The sequence below is a fragment of the Protopterus annectens genome, chromosome 1.part2 (genome assembly GCF_019279795.1).
Source record: "Protopterus annectens isolate FY-2018-M chromosome 1.part2, PAN1.0, whole genome shotgun sequence".
In the NCBI taxonomy this organism is placed as follows: domain Eukaryota; kingdom Metazoa; phylum Chordata; order Ceratodontiformes; family Protopteridae; genus Protopterus; species Protopterus annectens.
Window position 1 is genome coordinate 119,759,715 of NC_056727.1, and position 19,712 is coordinate 119,779,426.

The 19,712-nt window shown below is 42.5% G+C and overlaps 1 protein-coding gene across 1 annotated transcript in view; it reads left to right on the forward strand.

The window, feature by feature from the left end:
* RTN4 (reticulon 4) overlaps window positions 1–19,712 on the forward strand; it is a 250,703-nt gene that overhangs the window by 73,295 nt on the left and 157,696 nt on the right. Inside the window, exon 3 of the mRNA XM_044055159.1 lies at window positions 19,186–19,324. Coding sequence (XP_043911094.1) covers window positions 19,186–19,324 — 139 coding nt within the window. The remainder of the gene's footprint in view (window positions 1–19,185; window positions 19,325–19,712) is intronic.

Here is a 19,712-nt window from a genome sequence, read left to right on the forward strand (position 1 = left end):
ATGACCCCTTTAATCACCCATTAGGTCCATGTGTATACACTCCTTTCCTGAAAAGCGGTCTACATTTATCAGCTGGTTATGGTGACTTAGAACTAAGGTGGTATTTTCTCAATTTCACCTTCCAAATTTAAGTTTTTTTTGTCACCAAGTTCAGGAATTTGCTCTCAACTTTTTTTTTCTCCTCCACAGGACTAGGCTGTTGGCTGCTCAACTTTTAATAGTCATCCCATTTTTCCTTTGGGAAGAGCTTGGGATTCTGAGGCTAGCTGTGAGTTCTGTGGACTGTTCAATCAAAATGATCACAGTTTGCACTAGAGTAAGCTATGTGGGTTTACCCAACCTGCATCAGCCAGCTTCCAAAAGCTTTGGGCATCCTCCAGGCAGAGGCACTCCTAAAAGACCAGAGGAGAGCCAAAAGCTTCAGATCCTTTTTTGTCACCGAAGTGAATGCTTCTTTGCCTGTTGGTTACATTCTTCAAGCTGAGCATGTAAGTACCCACTGAGGAAAGCCTTCCTTCTAATTTGAATTTTATGTAGGATACTGTGTTGGACAAGAACTGTAAATGTGGGTGCCTAGGAAACAGAGTGAAACTACTGGGCCTGTTTTTCTGTGTCTTATGAACAATATCAGTTTTGCTGTTCATGTGTCTGGAAGGGATATTGTGTTAGTGGAGGAACTGCCATTATCCTTCTGTCAAATACTTAAATCAATGCTGAAATGCCTGATTGAGTTTTTCCTCCTCTCCTTACCTATGGAGCAGCGAACTGCCTCCTCAGTATTGCTTTCCCTAGCTTGCAAAATGTGAATTGTTTAGGTGCCTTGTAGGATGCTTCCATCTGCTACATTGCTTGAGCTGCTTGTGGGAAAGGCTGCTGTGGCCAATTTCCTCAACTACCCATTTTCTTCCCTCTATCTTCTTAGGATAGCATTACCAACCAATAAAGACTGTGGAGTTCTTCGTGTTTCACTGTTAGTCATCACATTTGGGTTACCCCTGCCAAGGTAGCACTCGGCCGGCCCGAATACCAGAGGCTTAGTATTTCTGCGTCAGTTGCTGTCGCTTGAGGACTGACGTCCGGTAGTCAGTAGTATAAAGTAAGGCAGCCGACGCCATTAAATCAGTCTTTCTTGCCGTGGAGCCTGAAGCAGAAGCAGTTTGCATGAGTGCCGGTTGGCCGCTACCTGAGTTTTCATCTCTGAATTGAAGTTGAAGTCTTCTAAAGCTAAGTACCCTGTTTGAGGATCCTTTTTTTCTTGCACTAACCGATGTCAGAAAAAGATAATTGTTTCGCCTGTGGAAAGCCAATACCACTCCGAAACTTCCACTCTTACTGCGTCACTTTAGGCCCAGACCACGACGTCCCCCTTTGTCACTTCTGTGCTTTGTTCAATACCAGATCTCTCCGTTGGGCCCTTATTGTAGCCCGATATTTTCGTTTACAGTGTCCAAATTCTGATATGGCTTCGGTAAGCCATCCGACAGCAGATCTTCTGAAAAAAACATAAAGGTAAAAGACAGACACAGCCCACACAGGTCCAAACCTACGGAAGACTCTTTCGTTAAGCTAGTAGTCAGTCCTCCAGTACTCAGTGAGGCGCTTTCGCAGCCAATGATGCCCGCTTCTGTCATTCGCAGGCTGCTACGGAGACCCTTTCAGAGTCCGGTATGCCGCAAAACATTTGTTTGATTAAGGATCCTGCTGTCGTCATATCCTTGGATGGGTCTGGAGCCGCTGAGCAGGCACCGGCTTCCGAGAAAGTTGTTCGCACTACCAAATCTCAACACAACTGTCTTTTGCGATTACAGTTTTTTTTCAAAAATTACTCTGTTTCTTATTCCTGGAGTTCGAACCACACCCAAGGAACTGACCCACTCTCAGGCGCCTGCTACCTTGCCTCAGTCTCAAATGCTTAAAATGGCGGACGACCTTATGCTGATCAGGGGAAGCCAAGCTAACCCCTCAAAAATGAAAGAGATCTGTCCCCTGTAGTTTTGTCTGAACAAGAGTCAGATGAGTCTGATGCATCTGACTATGAAGACATGCAACCCCTCTCCACTTATGAGGATTCTGGTGCAGAGGACTCTATTCCTTCAGCCTCTCCCCCAGAGGATTTTTCCCTTGGGGAAACCCTGCATACTTTAAGGGAGCATTTCCAGTGGGAGAGTCCGGACTACCCTCAGTCTAAAAAGACTCATGGAATTCTTAGGTCTTCCGCTTCACAGACCCTTGGCCATACCCCCCCCCCCAGTCCTGGATGTTGTGGATGATGTTTTCTTGAATCCACCTTGACTCCTGATGCCGTACCTCCTGCTCTCAGAAAACCAGACGGGTACTGTAGAGTCCCTGTCTCTCTCAAATACCTTTTTAAAAATCCTACAGCTGACCCTAAGGTCATTTATCAAGGGCCAAAAGGGATTAAAGTAACCTCCAATAATCCCACACTCTCAGACAGGGATTCCCGAGCATTGAACAGATGGGGATAAAAAAGTGTACACCTCAGCTATTGCTATCGGGACACTAAATTGTCAGTTCCATATGCTGAAATTTCAGCAGCATACACTGGAACTCCTTAAACAAAAAATTCTTCCCTTCCTGCATGAGCAGAATCTAAAGATTTACAAGGCTTAATGCATTCTGTAAGCCAAGTAACTAAACACACTTAGCACTGTGGTTTTGACGCCCTAGAAGCTTCTTGCAGGGCAGCAGTCACTGGATCTGTCATTAGAAGACTTGCATGGCTTAAGGAAGAACCCCTGCTAGACCATGTCAAATCTAAATTGTTGGATGCCCCCTTGCACAAAGATAACTTGTTTGGCACCAAGGCAGAAGAGGTCTTAAAAAAAGATGGAAGAAAAAGCAACATCTGTTAAGGGGCAGAAGGCAAAGCCATCTCTAAGCAAACGATTTCCAAATGGATAGCACACTGCATCCATTTCTGCTACAAACATGGAAAGCCTCCCCCCAAGGAGGTCAGGACTCACTCAACCAGAGCAGCTGCCACCTCGGCAGCTTTCCTCAGAGGAGTCCCCACCAGGGACATCCTGGAGGCTGCCACCTGGACATCTGTTTACACCTTTACCAAACATTACCACCTACCTATCTTCTCCAAATCCAGGGCAGGGTTTGCCTCTGCAGTCTTGCAGGGCATCCTAGCCAGCCCCTAGTTTCCTTGACTGCCTCCACCCATTTCCTCAGCTTTGGGAATCTACCCAAATGTGATGACTGCAACAGTGAAACACGAAGAACATAGTACAGTTGTGTACACTTACCATAAATGTAGATGTTTGAGTGTATTCACTGTTGCAGTCCTGGTTTCCTGCCCTCCATCCCCCTTTATTCTCTCTTTCCTTACAAGGGACATATTGGTATTTATTTACCACTGGTGGGGTTCTTCCACCAGAACCTGGCCTCCTACTTTGGGGGCTCCTGACAGGTTAGGGCAAGAAAAACTGATGTAATGGCGTCTGCTGACTTGCTTTATACTACTGACTACCTGATGTCATTCCTCAAGCGACAGCAACCAATGTAGCAATACTAAGCCTCTGGTGTTAGGGCCGCCCGAGGGCTACCCTGGCAGGGATAACCCAAATGTGATGACTGCAGCAGTGAATACACTCTCGTCTACATTAATGGTAAGTGTACACAACTTGTACGTACTTTGTGGTTGTAAGAATGCCCAGGGTGGGCCAAGAAGAACCATCTTTGTCAATGACTGCTTAATGAATAGGTGATGGGTTTTCACTTGGCCAGGAGGGGAATATAGAAGCTGGGCCTAGTGTATTGACTTGCCAGACTTAGAGACACTGTTCTTAGCAAGAAAAACTCAACCTGTCCCCATCTCTCTGCATTGATAAAGAACTGATGGCTGTCATTCAAACACCTAGTCAATCCTCTGACAGGAAGAAAAGAAATATTTTCTCAGTCTGACAGACTTCCATAGTCAAATTGAAGCTTTACAAGAAGAGTGTACTTCTTGAGAATGGCTACTCCATCAAAGCTTTCAGGTAATGAAGAAAACATTACTTCATACATCCCTAATGAAATCGCCTTTAGAGAAATTCTCTGTTATGAGTGAAATTTTTTCAATGTGGACAGAGTGCATGATCTGAGACTCAGAAAATGTTTTATGATTTTATATAGTTACAGATACCTAAAGCACCTCCCATTCCTTCTGTTTTGCTTAATGTAAGGGATTTATTTTGCTTTGTGCAGAAGTTTGACTAAAGGTTTGATGGACTCAAGTACAGGATTTCTAATCCCAGGTCAGACCCAGGAGTAATCTGTAAATTTGATGCTGCCGAACATGTTACTGTTTCTAACCACATTCCCTCGGATAAAGATTAAAAGGCAGTGGATAAGTTGGGAAGAAAATGTGTGCTTTTAGTCCTTTAACTTCCAGGATGTTAAATTGTCAAGCCTATATGTTTTTTGGCTTTTGAAAATGTGCGCAAGTTAACATTCTGAGGTTGTTAAAATGTAAATGTTTCTGTGACAACTGTTTCTCGGGTGACAAAACATTCTGAAATGAATTTATGGTGTGTCTGACTCTTCCAGAGCAGCCGTTTCTGGTTCAATTTGAGTAGACTTGCTTGGCTTTGGTCTCAAAACCTTCCGGATGAAGTAAAATCTGAGATCTTGAACTCTCCTTTAGATAAGTTTTTTTTATCCTTTGGTAGTGATGTTACTTAAATGTGAGAGAGAAAACTGATGCAGACAAGACGTAACCGCTTCAACTCTTCTTTCTTACTTGGTTTAAAACTTTTAACCCTTTCTCAGCCCTTCCCAACAAACAATTTAACAGCAGGGGGCTAGTACTCTGAGAAAAAAAGCAGTAGAAAGACCCATCTAAGACAAATGGAAATGCCTTGGAAGACAAAGGGCATCCTTTTCCAGTCACCATGACTTATCATCCTGTTCTTCCCCTCCAATCCTAGCAACTTCTCCATGTCCCTCTGACATCAGCTGCCCCTTTGGCATCAAATAGTTCCAGGCAGTTGGGGTCTGAGGTGATCCAGTCAGGGTACGTCTCCCCCTTAATTCTTGGGAATTCCCTCTTACCCAAGCATCCTAATTTTTAAATTTCCTCCAGTTCTCAGAATTATGTCCCAGGGAGTAATGGAACCAGTGCCCTTCAATCTTCAAAGCAAACTGTTCAAGAATTTTTTCTGGTCCCCAAACCAAAAGAATCCTGAAAGTCTGTTCTGGATCTTATTGGCTTTAAACCTCCTTGTCAAGATTTCAAAATTCAAGGTGTTATCACTTCGGGATCTTGTACCAGTGATCCCAAACCTAGCTTTGATGGCAAAGCTAGATCTAAAAGATGCCTGTTACCGTACTCCTGTTGCCAAACAGGTCAGGTGTTTTAAGGTTTGCTTCATCTTGCTTACTTTATCTGTTCTCTGCTTTATATGCTTTGGACTGTCCACTGCATTATGCAAACAATATTGCCCAACAGTTTGTATTTTGGAAATGACGCCACACCCGAGAGGGCATTATTGCACTTGGAGAATGGGCCGTCTGTTAAATTGCTGGTTTACTTTTTTTTATTCCTATATTTTTATATATTTTTTTATGTAAAAATAGTTCCTCTGCCTAATGTTTCAGATTTGCTGTAGTATATGTTAATGGTTCTGGAGGAAGCATTTTACATCCAAAGTATAATACTTTAAAAAAATATTCAGGTATTTATTTTTTGGTCCCTTCCTCCTAAAACGTTTGGTTTGTTGCCAATCATTGGAGACTGAAGTTACTAAATGACATTTGAGTTTCAGACTTGTTTTCTTCAGAATATTTATGCCAACACAAATCCTTTTAATCAAGTTTGTACGAGTAATTAAAATCAGTTCCTATTTTTTAGTCTTTGTTCCCCTTTATTTTAAGCTTTATCCAGATTTCTTCAGCAGAATGATCCAGAGGTTTGCAAACCTCTTTGATCCAGAGGTTTGCAAACCTTACTGCTACCTGTATTCGATCTCTCTCACAGCTCTGCTTCAGAAAATGCATGTTGACGCAAATACTAAAATTAAAGTAAAATATGTTCCTATTTTTGAGCCTTTGTCCCCCATTTATTTTAGGATTATCCAGATATCCTGAGCCAAGAGTAGAGAGCATACCTGTCAACTGTACAGATTTTTGGCTTGTATGGTTGGTCTGTTCCTCATAAATTTGTAGTTTTCTGGAAAATCACTGGGGATTGAAGTCATTTAAATGGCAGACATTTGAGATGTTCATGGTGTTTCACTGCTGCAGTCATTACACTTGGGTTATCCTGCCGTCAGGCGGGCCCGCAGTCGGCCTGAGTTCCAAAGTCTTGGTCCGGCGTCGGTTGCTGTCGCCTCTTCCCTGACGTCAGTGTGCCAGGGGTATATAAGAAGCAGCAGACGCCATTTTCTTCAGTCTTTCTTGCCGCGCGGTGCCCGAAGCAAAAGCAGTTCACAAGTGCGGGTCTGCCAACTCCTGAGATTTCAAAATTCGATTTCAGAACCGAAGTCTTCAATAAAGCTAAGTACCCCGTTGGGGAAATTTTCTCTTGCCTCAGATCAATGTCGGAAAAAGTTAATTGCATTTCTTGTGGGAAGCAAATACCTCATAAGGATTTTCATTCTTACTGTATTCCATGCCTAGGCCCAGATCACAACGTCACTAGTCAGTTTTGTGCTAGATTTAACAAACGCACTATTAAACGTCTGTTTGATTTTGCTCGCCATTACTTTGGGTGAATGTTTAATTATACAATGCCGTCGGAACAACCGACGACCGGAATGCACAAAAAGTGCAAAGATAAGGAAAGGCATCTGAGGGCCAAAACTGACGAAGCCTCTTCTAGGCCAGTCGCCGGTTTTCAGTGAGGCGCTTTCACAGCCCGACACCTGCAACCTCAGAACGACAGGCCGCGACCGACTCCCACGTGGAGGGGCCTAGGCCTCTGGAGCCTCAAGGTGTTGGGCCAACGGAAATTAACTCTTCCGATGGGTCCGGAGCCGCTGAGCAGGCATCTGCTTCTGAGGGTGTTTTCAAGCCTACTCAACTTACCATTGCAACTACAGCCAAGACTAAGCATACACTAAAGACAAAGAAGCAAGTACAGCATTCACCTGGACAGGCCTCCATGTCTAAAAAAACAGATGCTCAAGATGGCCGAAGACTTGATAACTCTGATCAGGGGTTCCCATCCCCCTCCTGATAAAAGGCCTAGGCAGGATACAGACTAAGATTCCTCTGACCAGGTTTCAATATATTCTGATTCCTCTTCAGACCAGGGATATTCTTTACCGCCCTGTGAGGATTCTGATGCTGAAGAATCAATTCTTTCAGCCTCTCCTCCTGAGGATTACTCTGTTGAGGAAACTTTACATACCATGAGAGAGCATTTCCATTGGGAAGGGCCAGGATTACTCAGAATCCAAGAAAAGGCTCCGAGACTTTCTTTTGTTGCCTCAGCACAGGTCCCTTGCTTTTCCGCCAGTGTTGGACATTGTGGATGATGTGTTCTCTGAATCTAGTTTAAACCCTGATTCTTTACCCCCAGCTCCAGTCAAGCCAGACAGATACTACAGAGTCCCTGATTCTCAAATTTCTTTATAAAAACCCTGTTGCAGACTCAGAAACTATTTACCAAGGTCCCAAAGGGGTTAAAGCTTCCATGGCTAAGAATCCAGTTCCCTCGGATAGGGACTCTAGAGCATTAGACAGATGGGGAAAGAAAGTTTACACCTCTGCAACTCTAGCAGTGAGGGCTCTAAATTGCCAGTTTCACATGCTTAAGTATCAACAATACTGTCTCAATTAAAACAGAAAATGAGTACAAATGCAGAACAACCTGACTATAAGGAAATGCAGGATTTATTGCATGCAGCTGAACAAGTGGGAAAGCATACTTTGCAATGTGGTTTTGATTCATTAGAAGCTTCTTGTAGAGCAGCAGTTACAGGATCTGTGATTCGATGGTTAAAAGAACAAAGTTTACCAGATCATGTTAAGGCAAAATTATTGGATGCTCCTTTGCAGCAAGATAATTTATTTGGTATTAAGACAGAAGAGGTATTAAAGAAATTGGAGGATAAGGCAAAATCTATGCAAACAGTGAAGGATTTCTTACAGGTACAGCCACCACGATTTAGCAGAAATTGGCCTACAAAGAATTGGTCCTTTCCAGTGTCAGGCCACAAAGAGGCAGATACAGATGCCCAAGAGGCAGATCTCAGCCACAAGGTTCTTACAGACCACGACAGTGGGGTGCTTCAAACCCAAAACAAGGTGAGGATAAGTCACAACCTTACAGGTAACAATCCCATTGATTTTCCCCTTCCAATGCCAAACTCTTACCTTTTGGCAGCTCCCTTAGGGGGGAAACTAGCACTTTTTTCTCAACTGGAAAGCAATCACCCAAGACAAATGGGTGCTGAATATATTGTGTCTCAAGGTTACAGGTTCCACTTTCACACTTTTCCAAGGCTAAAAGGAATGCCAGACCTGCCACAAAATCAATGGGCAGAGGCACAAAATCAAATTACAGCCCTCCTGGACATGAGAGCTATTCAAAAAGTACCACAGCAGGAAAAAGGACAAGGATTTTACTCAAGACTCTTCCTGGTACCCAGAAAGGACAAAGCCTGGAGACCCATTCTGGACCTTTCCACTCTAAATACTTAACTGGATGTTCCGAAATTCAAAATGCTGACACTACAACAGCTCCTTCCCATGTTGGGCAAGAAAGCTTGGCTTGTTGCTTTGGACCTCAAAGAGGCATACCTGCATGTCCCTATCAGACAAAATTGCAGAAGGTACGTCAGATTCATAGTTGGTTCAATGCACTAGCAGTTCTCTGCACTGCCCTTTGGCTTATCTACTGCGCCCAGGGTCTTTACCAAGTGCCTGGCACCAGTAATTGCATTTTGCAGACAGAGGAATTCAAATGTATCCATATCTGGACTGCCTGATTCAAGCAGAGAGCAAGGACATTCTCCTACAGCATCTGGCGTTCGTAAAAAGATTAAGTTGCCTAGGGTACACAGTAAACAAAAAGAAATCAAAACTAGTGTTCTCATAAGAGATGATATTCCTGGGTGCCAGCTTAAATACAACGGCCCAGATGGCTTATCTCACGCCAGACTAACAAGGACAACTGACTCAGTATTTTCAATTGATGGTGACAAAGTCCCAACTCCAAGAAAAATTCTGTGGGCCTTGGGATTCATGGCGTCCTGCATACTAATTCCATATGCAAGACTGCATATGAGGAAATTACAATGGTACCTAAAAAGTGTTTGGTCAACATTCTCACAGCTTTGAGACAGTAATACCTCTAATTTCCTGCCTACAACAGGAGTTTTGATGGTGGGCACAGGCATGTCACCTCAACAAGGGTCAGCCTTTCATTCTTCCCACAGCCAGGCAGACTATAACAGACACCTCAGATTACGCCTGGGGAGCACACATGGCAGGAAAATGTATTCAGGGCAAATGGACCACAGAACAAATGCCTCTTCACATCAATCAAAGATGTTGGCTGTACAAAATGCCCGAACAGCTTTCAAGGACCTTCTGCATCCAGGGCAATTATTAGACAGACAACACCACAGTGATGTGGTACATAAACAAGCAAGGGGGCACTCATTCTTACCCCCTATGCAGGCAAGCCATGACCTTATGGAACACAGCTATATCTTATCAAGTTCATCTGCAAGCACAATTCCTGCCAGGAAAGAAATGGCAGACGACCTAAGCAGAAACATCATGGATCCTCATGAGTGGATATTAAATCCACAAGTTTGCAGCATGATAATGCAAAACTGGGGGTGCCCGGACATATATCTCTTTGCCTCCCCACTGAATTGCCATCTACAAAAATTCTGCACAAGGACTTATCACACACAAGCCTGGAAAGTGGATGCTCTTTCGTTCAGCTGGAAAAGCCTAAGCGTTTATGCCTTCCCACCACTGCCTTTCCTTTCAAAGGTACTCCTAAAAGACAGACAAGACAAACCACAGATGATTCTGGTTGCTTCAGACTGGCTACGCCAGCATTGGTACCCAATCTTAAAGAACTTAGCTCAAGGCCCACCTTTGATTTTGCCTCAAATTCCACACCTTCTGACTCAGCAAAACAATCGGATACTGCACAGTCAGCTCAAAACCTTAAACCTGGCTGCATGGCAGATTCATTAGCCAAACAGACAACTTCTCTCTCTAAACCTGTTCATGGATGTCATTTTGGAGGCCAGGAGGCCTAGCACCAGGAAATCTTCAGAAAAGTGGAAGAGATTGTGCCTGGAACCAGTCTCAAAACCTTGATCCTCTGGTCCCTAACATTTCTCAGATACTAAAATACTTGACTGAGATGCTGGACAAAGGACTTTCCTTCTCATCCATTAAGATTCACGCTTCTGACATCTCTGCTCATTACAACAGAGATCCTCCTATTTTTTCTCACCCTTTGCTAAAGCAGTACCTCAGAGGGGCTAAAAACATAAGACCGCCCAGGAGAGCACCAACACCAACATGGGACCTCAATTTCGTTTTGGAAAAGCTCACTTTGCCTCCTTTTGAACCAGCCAATTCAGCAGAGTTAAAATGTATATCATGGAAAACTGCTCTGCTTTTGGCAATAACCTCAGCACGAAGAGTCTCGGAACTGCAGGCACTAATGGCAGTGGAGCCTTTTATCATTTTCCACCAGGACAGGATTTCTTTAAGAACAAACCCCTACCTTTATGCCTAAGGTGGTTTCCAGTGTGGCTCTTAGTGAAACTATTCACTTGCCAACATTTTATCCAAATCCCCTAAATAAAGGGGAGAGACTTCTACATTCCGTGGACATACACAGGCAATTGCGCTTCTTGGACAAAACAAAAGCTTTCAGAAAATCTGAACAATTGTTTGCATCATATGCTACAGGATCACAGGGAAAGGCCATTTCAAAGCAGACCATTTCAAAGTGGATAGGACACTGTATACAGCTCTGCTACACACAAAATGGGAAATCTGTACCTAGTAATATTAGACCACATTCCACCAGGGCAACTGCCATTTCTACTGCCTTCCTTTGGAGTACCTACCAAAGATATCTTGGAAGCTGCAACTTGGAGTTCAGTGCACACCTTTACCAAGCATTACCGTTTGCCTCTTTATTCTAGATTCAGAGCTGGCTTTGCCACTGCAGTGCTGCAGGGCCTCATAGCCACACCAAATCCTCTGTAGAGCCAGCCACCCAAACTCAAATCCCAAGTGTAATGACTGCAGCAGTGAAACACGATGAACATAGTACAGTTTTGTACCTACCATAAATGTAGATGTTCTAGTGTCTTCACTGCTGCAGTCCAGGTTACCCACCCGCCAGCCCCTCTTTCTTATCTGGGACTAACCTATACTACCTATGTGGTGCATTTGCTGGTTAATGAAGGTTTTATTTTTACCTTTTTTGTATGTTTTATTAGCAATATGTATTGCCTACCATTTTTGGGGGCACCTGACGTAGAGCAAGAAAAACTGAAGAAAATGGTGTCTGCTGCTTCTTGTATACCCCTGACGCACTAACGTCAGGGAAGAGGTGACCGCAACCGACGCCAGACCAAGACTTTGGAACTTAGGCCGACTGTGGGCCCGCCTGACTGCAGGATAACCCAAGTGTAATGACTACAGCAGTGAAGACACTCTAACATCTACATTTATGGTAGGTACAAAACTGTACTTCAAACTTCATATCCTTAAAAAAAATACATGTTAATGGAAACCCTGTTACAGCAAATTTTAAATATTACTCTTTTATAAACTTAGTCTGTCCCTATTTTGCCCCCCCCCCCCCCCCCCCATTTGTGGCAGTGTCCAAATTTCTTGTGCAGGAGATTGTTAGGTATGCAAACCTTGTTGCTGCCACCAGGGATTACTCGATAGCTGTCACTGTTCTGTCACACACACACACACACACTCGCATAGTCTCTTCTGCTTTTGTGTAGGCATTCACTCACACATGCAGACAAACATAAATGTACACTTTTTTGGTTTCATTATTTTTTACACACACACTGAACAGCAAAAGCACTGCTTAGCAAGCGTAAAATGGCAGCAGTTATTTTTTTTCACTCCGAGCTCCATGGCAGTTTGAGATGCTGCCGTGAAGCAGCGGACTCATTTTTTCAGCAGGCTTTACCTGTAGATTAACAAACACCCTACTGGAGAATGTTTGTTTATTCTCCAATCATGGTGCAATCTACAGGTCACCCATTCTCTAAGGGTATTTACAGAATGCCTAGCTCCAGTCATAGCTCATTGCATACTCCATAGCATAATCATTTTCTCGTTTTTGGGCTGTTGTCTGATCTTTGCAGACTCTTTCCAGCTGTCAGTTTCTAAAAACTGGCTGAAGTCTTCTGTCATCCCTTCACTCAAAATGGGATTCCTGGAATGGTTGTACATGACTGAGAAGCTTTCTCCCTTCAAAGTAGAATTATTCCAGTAGTTCTTTGGGGAGTATCTTTTGCACACCCTTGATGTTCATTGGCAGCTTTGTTGTTCGGACAGAACTAAATCTTTCAGGAAAACGTTTCAGTTTTGTGGCCTTTGTGGGACGCAGATTTGGTAAACCTGTCTCCAGAGAGAGACTATCCTCCTGGCTTAGAAACGTCATTACCTTTCTCTTCCATCAGAATAAGCTATCCTTACTTTCCAGAATAAAGGCTCATTCTACTAGATCATTGGCTACTTCTATGTTTTTTCATTCCAGAGCCTCTATAGATGATAACTGCGCAGCAGTCACTTGGACAAGACCTCATACCTTTTATCACTCATTACAAATTTGATTTGGCCTCCAGGGGATGAGCATCTTTTGGTTCTATGGTGCTCAGGAATATCCTTCCTTAGGGCCACCCGGATCTCAAGTAGCTGGGGACTAATTAATGAATAAAGATGTACATCATCAGATAAAGTTATGTCTTGCCATAACGTTCCATCTGTGTTGTAGATCTTTATTCATTCATTACTTCCCGCCCTCTTTCCCCCTGCTTGGACTCTTGGTGGATTTTAGGAACTTCTGGTTAAAGTATTTGCTCAGAACACAGCCCCCTACTGTTTCTCTTACTATCCGTATAATATAGGGGTAGACAAACTCTATCTGGAGAGACTGAGCGTGGCATTATGTGGGTAGGTCTTGGCTGCGAGTTTTTGGCTAGCGCGAGCTTGGAAACGGCCGTGTCTGTTCTGAGGACGGAACCGAAGTCCTATCAGTAATGAATGAGTTAAGATCTACAACCCAGATGGAACGTTATGGTAAGACATAACCTTTTCAAATTCTTCCTTCTTGGAATCTTAGCTTTGTACTAGAGAAACTTGACACTTTCCTCTTGAACCAGCTCAATAGGTTGATTTAATTTTTTAAAGTGGAAACCTGTCGGTCATTGCTCCTGCTGTGGCTAGGAGTGTCCAAGTTGCAATCTCTTAAGGTATTTCAATCTTCTCACCTTCCCTCGTGCAAAGGTAGTGTCGTAATTCACTTTAAAGCCATGTATTCATCTCCCTGTGTTTTCCTGAACCAAAAATAAGGTAGAGAGAATCCTACATACCTTGGATGTCCACGGACAGTTCCGATTTACTAACAGAACAAATGACTTGACTTCTGATCAGCTTTTCATTTCCTATGAAGGCTAGAAGAGGCTGGTTTCTTTGCCTCTGACTACTTTTAGAGTTCTGTTTGGAAAGGGGTGGATTGTAGAAGTATTCTAGTGGGGGCAAATTTGTCAACTGTACATACTTCACTAAATGTAAGATAAACTCCTCCAGATCACAAGCAGGTTTTGCTAGGACTGTACAGCAGGGAACCCTCGACTCGGACCCATCTTCCTCCTCCTTCCTGGCCATCTGTCTTGGTAGTCATTCCATATAGCTTAGCCTGCTGCAGCAGTGATTTTATTGAGTGTAGTACAGTTGGGAAAGTAAACTTAGCATAACAGTAGATGTTCAGATCACTGTTGCAGTGCCAGCACCCTCTCTCCTTTCTCCAGTCCTTATTTTTTTTTTTTTTGCGGATTTCCTGCTGTTACTGTTGCTTTCCTTACTGCCTGCCATGGTGGTATTCCCCTTATCCCTGCCTTTTTCCCTCTGTCCTGTCACACTAATTATATTTGGACTTTCTGGAGAGACAAAGTTGAATATTGGTGCCTGTAGATCTGTGTTATACCAGCTTGCCCTCATGCCTGTTTGGGCATGCAGTGCATGTGGAAGCTGCCCTAAATCTCTGAATACTGGTGAAATGTCCAGTCCTTGGCAGAATACTTCTCCGATCGCTATTGCAGTAGCTTAAGCTATATATTCGAACATCTACTGTTATGGTAAGCTTACGTACCAAACTATTTTATCAGTGGGTTCCGGCGTTACAATGCAGCATCAAGCCTGGCTTTGCTTCACTGGATTGGTAAAAGCACTTTATGGCAGCATTCATCAGTGCCCCATTTTGATAGGTCATCCTTCAGAAGGTTAATGGCAAGCTGCAGCAATGTGAGCAGGAGAGCAAAATGCTCAGCTTTTGGAGTCAGGTTCTTTGCACAATAAAGATACTTTCCAAGAAACCAATAGGGGGCAAATAAGCTTTGTTTTCTTAAATCCTAAAAGCCTATGGTAACAACTACTAGAGAGACAAAGGTGGTCCACAGCAAGACTGGTTTCATGGGTCCTCTGCTGAACACAGGCAGTGTCAGCCTCAACCATTGCTTTATTGTCACACTCTGGAGAGCAGGGATGCCTGTCCCTGCATCCTCTTGTGCTGCTGTATCATGCAAGACAAAGTGGGTCAGTGAAATTGTATCCATAGCCGATGATAACATTACTCCATGTTCTCTGTGCCCAAAATGACTCGTGACCTCAAGACCCATTTTAGACGTCAGTTGTGTAAAACAAGTGAAGGACTCATTCCAGATGGTCCATCCTGCCATATTTGTAAGCGGATGATCTGATGTGCTGTTTGGATCTTCAGGATGCTTACCCCACATATCGATGGCAAAACCATTCAGGAGATTCCTATGTTTTCAAATGGGAGCCGGTCATTACCAATTCAGTGCATTACTTGTTTTGGTCTCATCACTGTAGCAAGCCTCCCCCCAGCGTGTATATTGCTCTGTTACTGCTCATATGCATCTCCAGGGAACAAGAATATTCCCTTATCCAGGACGACTGTCTTTTTTTGGTGCTGCTATAAGGGGAAAACTCATTTTGAAAAGACAATACTTTGCTTATGCCTAAACTTGGGGATTTTGATAAACCTACTAAAATACCAACCAGAACCTTCTCTGTCCCGAACGTTCATAGGTTTCCATTCGGACACTAAATCAGTTAGCTGTCCTACCATCTGGAACCCATCTCCACTTCTTAGTCACACAAAAAGCCTTCTCTGATATTGAAACTTGGCTAGCAAGCTCACAACTCATCAACCCTAATAAAATTAAACTTATGATCTTTCACCCATTTAAACCTACTAACCTCTCTGCTAACTTTTATATCACTGCCAGTAATACTAGGATTTCCCCAAACAAACCTATTTGACGTCATAATTGACATCCTCAGACTAAAATTTGACAAACCTCAAAAAGGTTCCCAAGAAAATGGGAACAATGCATAGAAACAAAAAATTCTTAACAGACACTGCAATAATACCCATAGCTAGAACCCACCTTCTCTCCTCACTCTTACACCCCCCACACTTGCCAACCTCAAAAAGTAAACTAAAAGTCCTGTAGCAATAAGACTGTCAAATTTGCAACAAATTCCACACATTCAGTCCATCACTGTCAATTCCTAAAAATCCTTCTTGGTTGGAGCCATCTCATGTTATGAACTGTAACCAGTTAATGGCTCACAAAATAATTCACGATCCTGACAACGTACCTTCCCTAAAAAAAATCTTCTACAACCTTACTCTTAACATTCGTAGTCTTAGATCATCTAACAAAGACTTACTATAAGTAACCAAAATATCCAATACAGCAGGCAACTCTCTTTACTGTAACTTTGTTGGTAAAAATTGGAATACCCTTCCACATAGTATTAGATCCATAAGCAATCTTAATCAAAATCTCTCTCAAAACATGCTTTTGAATCCTGGCTTTGCACATGTTAACACTCCAGGCTAATTATTAACTTAGTGTTACTTATACAATTTGGCTGTACCTACTAACTCTTGTTAACATATCCCTTCTGACAACAGTACTTCTCTATTTTTTTATAAGTAGTTACATTCCTAGCTGCAACTCTCACCACTGAAGCATTACTAGCTATGGACTGCTCTGATTCTCCCTACTTGATTTCCTAACTGTTATGTTCCTCCACATATGCAAGTTCAACCATATATTTTCCTATATTCGTGTTTAAAGTCTTGTTGTATTTGATACTATATATATTTTTGAAGTGGCTAAACTTTCTAAAGCCTGCAAGCAAAACTTGTCCTGGTGGATGATTCCAGACTATTTTTCCTCTGCAACTCCTGTTATCCAGCCAAATCTCCTGTTATCCAGCCAAATACCCACAGCCACCTTTTAATGATGGCTGCATTCTTACCATGGGTAAAAGGCATTAATTTAACGGGACTAATCCAAAGGACTTGGATCACAGGGGAGTCTAAGTTGCCCATAAATGTTTGCGATGAAAAGTCTTCTCGCCTTGCCTTTCTAGTACTTCCCCAAGGTGCTGTATTCATCCAGTCAGACAGTGTGGCAATGGTGTGGTCCATCAAGCAGGGAGTAACTCTGTCCTAGCCCCTTTGATCAGATGTGTGGGTATTGTAATGAGCCACTGCTTTACTTCACTTTCTCAAAGCAACACAAACCCTGGGGACATCCAGTGATCTTGCAGACAGGTTTTGCTCCCTCCATGAGTTGTCTATCAGTGACTCAGTAACCCAAAAAGTCTTTTGCAAATGGATTTCCTCAATGAGATTGCCTTGCTATGCCTTCCAATGCCAAATGTAGTGAGGTTTTCTCTATGGTCCCCTCAAGAAATTTCCCCAAGAAATTCATTAACCCACATTTGGTTCCCAGGGCTCTTGTGCATTACCCCCACACACTTCTTATATCCAGAATTCTTCTGGAAGTCTGGGTATGCAAAGCCAAGGACATTCTCATAGCCATTTTCTGGCCACACCAGTTTGTTTCTTTTGTGGCCTCAGCTGAAAAGATCCCTCTTCCTGTATTATCCTCAGTTGTTTAACCTATCTGGCCAGCCTCATGTGTCTCAATGTCTCCAGTTAACTGTGCAGTTTAGCAGTCCCAGTAAAGGTCAAAGACCCATTGCTTTTGGCACAAGTGAAGAATGATTATAGCCTTTTGGAAACTCTCAAGAAAGAAACTTTATAGAGGTAAACGGACTTGGCCCTTTATATGGGCGCAAACAACATTGATCCTTTTCAGGCTCCAATTAGGCAAACGTTAGCTCAGTTTTGAAATTGAGAATTATATCTATGCATCAAAATACATTTGGCAGCCCCCCCATGTAGGAGTTGGTTCTTCATTAGTCTGCTGTAAGCTTTGCAAGGCATTCATTATAGGAGTATTACACCTCTAATCACCACAGCACCCCATCCCAGGATTGTAATTACGTTGCCCACTTTCGAGCCTGCAAGTACAGCTGACATGTACTTTTTATCATTGAAGACCCTCAGGGTGCATCCACTCTTCAGATATCTTTTCTTGGCGTTTCACAATGACTAGATATTGCCATGAACCTTTATGCCTAAAGTGGCTATGCAAGCCAATTTGAGGTTATTTATATTTATTTGTTTGGTAACCAGGGAAATCCACTGGGCCAGGACATGCCTGTTTTCAGTGGAGGCCGGGGAATAAAAGCTCCATTAACAATCATATAAACATTAAGTAATACAAACATTTCCAGACTGCTGACAATACAGCATATTAAATTGGAGAACTAAACCCATGCAAATGCATTAAAGGCAATTCTGTACAATGCTGACAATGCAGCATATTATATTATAGTAATAAATCCATATAAAGAAAGCAACAATGGTAATCAGATGCATAAAGCAGTGAACATTTTCAGAAGGTTGAAAAATATAGCATAATACTCTGAGGATATAGTAAAATAGGACAAAAATGTTGCAGGTTAGTTGCAAGTAGATATATTAGACTGTGTTTTATAGGACCTATATATGATTTGGTGGGGTAGACTGTACAGTAAGGGTGAAATGAAGGGTTGTAGTGGGGAATCAGTCTATTCATTTAGCTGTGCTTTTATGCAGTTTTCCCAAACAAAGGTGAATGTAGGCTGTACTGCTTGGACACCCATACATTTCTGATTCTATTTTAACAGGACAAAATACCTTGGAAAAGATCAGTTTTTGTCCTTTTAAAAGTCAAAGGGCAACAAAACTTTAATTATCTTAGAGATGTGACAGTTTCAGTCCTCTACATATCCAGCAATAAATCTTTGCCTCCAAACCCAAGGTGCACTCTGTTAGACCATGTAGCTAAAGCTCAACTTTCATCTGAGGGTAAGCTGTTAAAGAATATGCTGAAGTGGCCTGAGCTCTTCCTTGCATATCTTTGCTAAATTCTACTGTTTGGACACACTGTCCCTCTGAGCTTTACTTTACTTTCAGAGATTTTGTCTAAATAGCTCCCAAGGTCAGTTGGAGACTCTCTCCAAGCGATTCCAGTGTCTGGACAATACCAGCATAAATGCACAAGCTGTGTACTTACCAGAACAATATATTATTCTGGACATGTAACATCCTGCCCACCTATCTACTGCCAAATTGTCCTGTGTGAAGGGACCGTAAGAAGGGCTGAAGGTCTCTGGCTCACATTAGGAAACATGGCCATGATGGGATTAATTCCTTATATTCAGTTATGCTTAATTTAACATGGTGTCACTCAGTCTGGAGAGTCAACAGGGACAGCTTATGGGACAAGGGAGTGTGTCTGGAGCTGGCAGATCTATTGCTGAGAGAAGGGTGCCTTCAGGGTCTGGTCCGAGATTCCATTGTCTGGAGCAATACCAACTAAATCTGTTCTGGTAAGTACATATGTTACTTCCGTCTCATATTTTGTAATTTAAATTTTCTGGAATGTGAATACCCTTACTGTGCAGTGTAAGTAATAGTAAAACAGTTACTTCATTCATTTAGTTTGTCTTTTCAGTCTCTACTTCACTTTAGTCTGACTTTTCAATCTTTATTCTGATTCCCAGGGCTTGGCTGGAACCAGATATTACTCTGTCCCAAGATCTAGTTCACAGTTACAGTAATACTGTACTAAACTATGTTAACTGCACTGTAAAAGAGCTTCGACGCCTGTTTTTGGTGGACGATCTGGTGGATTCTTTGAAGGTGAGCTAGTTTATGTACACAGAAAAAATGATTTTGATAATTTTTTTCCTTTGGTAAAACATTCACTTTTTGGTCCATTGCTGCTGCACATCATAAATGCATTTTCTGTCCTATCTGTTGCTCTCATTCCAGTTTACTACACACTTAAAAATGCTTTCCAGAATCCACCAGTTCCTTGTAATGTTAGTCAGAAGCTTTTAGCTGTTCAGCTTGATAAGACTAATGGTAGTAATTATAGTAATTCGTCCTAAACTGATTTGTTTTGTGATTTGCCACCTTCAGCATTTGTTTACTTCCTTTTCACAGTGAGGTTGCTTGGCATGTTGCATTCCATGTCACTGAGCTTTGGTAACTTAAATTGTGTTAACATTTGCAGCACACATTTTTA